The sequence below is a fragment of the Penaeus chinensis genome, chromosome 2 (genome assembly GCF_019202785.1).
Source record: "Penaeus chinensis breed Huanghai No. 1 chromosome 2, ASM1920278v2, whole genome shotgun sequence".
NCBI lineage: Eukaryota > Metazoa > Arthropoda > Malacostraca > Decapoda > Penaeidae > Penaeus > Penaeus chinensis.
Window position 1 is genome coordinate 18305774 of NC_061820.1, and position 2500 is coordinate 18308273.

Sequence of the window (2500 nt, forward strand, 5' to 3'; positions counted from 1 at the left end):
TCTTAAACAAATACAGAGACAAATATAAATTGCGTCGTAGAATTTGTCTATAACTATCGAAAGACTGTCATTTCGTTAATACTCAAATACAACCATCATTTACATTTTAATAATAATAATAATTTAATGTGCTAATTATGTTGAAATACTATTGAAGTAAATCTACAGCAGATAATGACTATAATATTACATATCTAATATCTTTTGCATCTTTACGTGGCACCCTTGACATTTGTTATTGCATCAGCCGAGAGGGAGGGCGGTGCTGTTTTTATGTCTGAGAAGCAAACTGCAGTAACGTAAATGAAAAGGGGGCATGAAAGTTTCCCATATTATTATTGAACAATTGTAAAGTCGCAATACTGTAGTCGATGTCTCGTAAGGACAATTTAAAGACGTTCCTTACACGCGCGGGACACCTGTTTTAAACTTAGGCCGAGTCAAAGACAATAATAGCGGGTCAAAGACATTTTCCCGAGGACTTTTTTCTGTCAATGACAAATTTCGTGAAACCGCTCCAGGGGCGACCTAAAACTGGTTATTTGTAAACCCGATATTCATGTAACTATATTTACACACACACATACTTAGCCACGCACAGAATTTAAGTCACGTAAGTTTCTGTAACTTAGTTTTTTTCCCTACTGTTAAATAGGATGAATATGACTATGAAAGAAGGAAGGAATGGTCACCTGCAAAATAGTGTCTCGAAGGGCCTTGTGCGGGACGGTCAGCGGTGCTGCTCCGCGAAACCGGAATATTTCAGCCATTGTTGCCTCCACATAAGGTAAACTAAAATAAAGTTTCAGGTACAGAATCAGAAACACTCGCACCACTCGTTTCTACCAAAATATAAAATATTCCTCGCAATATTAAGCGCTCCCCAAGGCATCTATACTAACATTTAAATGCCATTTTTCATATTCAAACAAGTACACAACATTGATTTCGAACTATGAGTGAAGCATTTCAGATCTAATATGGAAAAGATTACTCTACGATCATCAGCCCTCTTTTCAGACTGCCAGTCCTACATATTATTTCAGACTGAAAACTTACTTCATTCGGTCTGATGTGCTGGGAAAACGGGTTTGTCCAATTACCGAGTCAATCTCCTTTTGCACTTTTCTCATAACTTCCGGGAAGAGACACATCAACATGACAGAAAAGGCTACAGTTGCTGAGCCAGTTTCAGCTCCAGCGCTGAACACATCCGTGCATGCTGCGATCAGTTGTTTCTCTGCAAGTAGTGGCGAACCAATATATTTGCGAAGGCAGTAAAGGCAGCAACAGATGTTTTGAGTGCATGAATCTGATTTTAACAATTGAAGTTATTTAACATGAAGTCTGTGTTCTCACTTCCCCGGGAGGCTTAACCTAATGTGTTTGATGATTCGGGAGAACGTTTGTTTTATTTTAGCAGAACAATATGATTCGCTAACCCGTGAAAGAGGTGTTAGGATTATTTCTATTGTTACGAATCTCCGTCAGATAAATATCTATAAAATCTCTTGGGTTTGCTACGTCCAGGTCCGCCTTGTGTTCATTCACGGCCCTCTGTGGATAAATTATGCCAATAAGATAAGCATTTCCCAAATTATTTATGTTGCCTGTCATCTCAAGTAGTTATGTTACAGGGATTATATATATATATATATATATATATATATATATATATATATATATATATTATTATTATTATTATTATTATTATTATTTTAAATTTTGCAGCAAGTATTTACTCATGTGATATGAAAGGGTTCAGTTAATTAAACCTGTGTCAAAGGATATTCCATGGCTTACAGTGTTGTAAGAAACCAGTTAGATACTGCGCCTGAATGCAAGAGCAAAAAGAAAATCTTATCTGTGCCACCAAGAGCCAGTTATTTATAGCTTCTTAATCTAATCAAAACCGCCTGATTTACCAGCGATTACTGACGTGTTCGGGACACCTGGAGAAACGCACCTGAATGAAGCTTTCGACGAGATCAAACCCCCTTTGGACGATGTTTTCTCTGTGGTTTTCCGAAACGAAATGTCGCAGAAATGGGAACGCACTTACCAAGCCCCCACTCACCTGTAAACACAATGGTAAATTTGCATGATATCTCTAGCAAGTGGAAAACCTTTGGCAAATTATAAAGAGCTCTAGGGGGATTGTATGTAATACTAATTTTGTTACTGAACAATCGTGAATGTCTCGATGAATGTGAAGTAACGCCTTACATCTCCTGCTCTGAAGAGTTTGTTGAGGCTGTCGACGAGATGCATGAGTTGCGGGTCCTTCCTCGGGAATCTGTCACCGCCCATCACCGCCCACAAGATGTTGATGGAAGATATACCGAGCAATCCCTAGATTTGGGCCCGTCACGAGAGGGAGAAAATCTCTGTATCTCTGTACCTCTTTCTCTAACAGTAGTTTTGTCGGTATATTTATCTGTTATATGATTGTTTGGTCCGCGATTGTTTATTTTGCTTAAGTATACATATGCAGTATGTA

At 38.2% G+C, this 2500-nt stretch overlaps 1 protein-coding gene across 1 annotated transcript in view; it reads right to left on the reverse strand.

Moving 5' to 3' along the window:
• Positions 1-2500, reverse strand: part of LOC125030907 (methyl farnesoate epoxidase-like) — an 11981-nt gene that overhangs the window by 5448 nt on the left and 4033 nt on the right. The window contains exons 5-9 of the mRNA XM_047621255.1: positions 2227-2352; positions 1967-2077; positions 1443-1557; positions 1060-1240; positions 693-792 (exon numbers count right to left, since the gene is read on the reverse strand). Coding sequence (XP_047477211.1) covers positions 693-792; positions 1060-1240; positions 1443-1557; positions 1967-2077; positions 2227-2352 — 633 coding nt within the window. The remainder of the gene's footprint in view (positions 1-692; positions 793-1059; positions 1241-1442; positions 1558-1966; positions 2078-2226; positions 2353-2500) is intronic.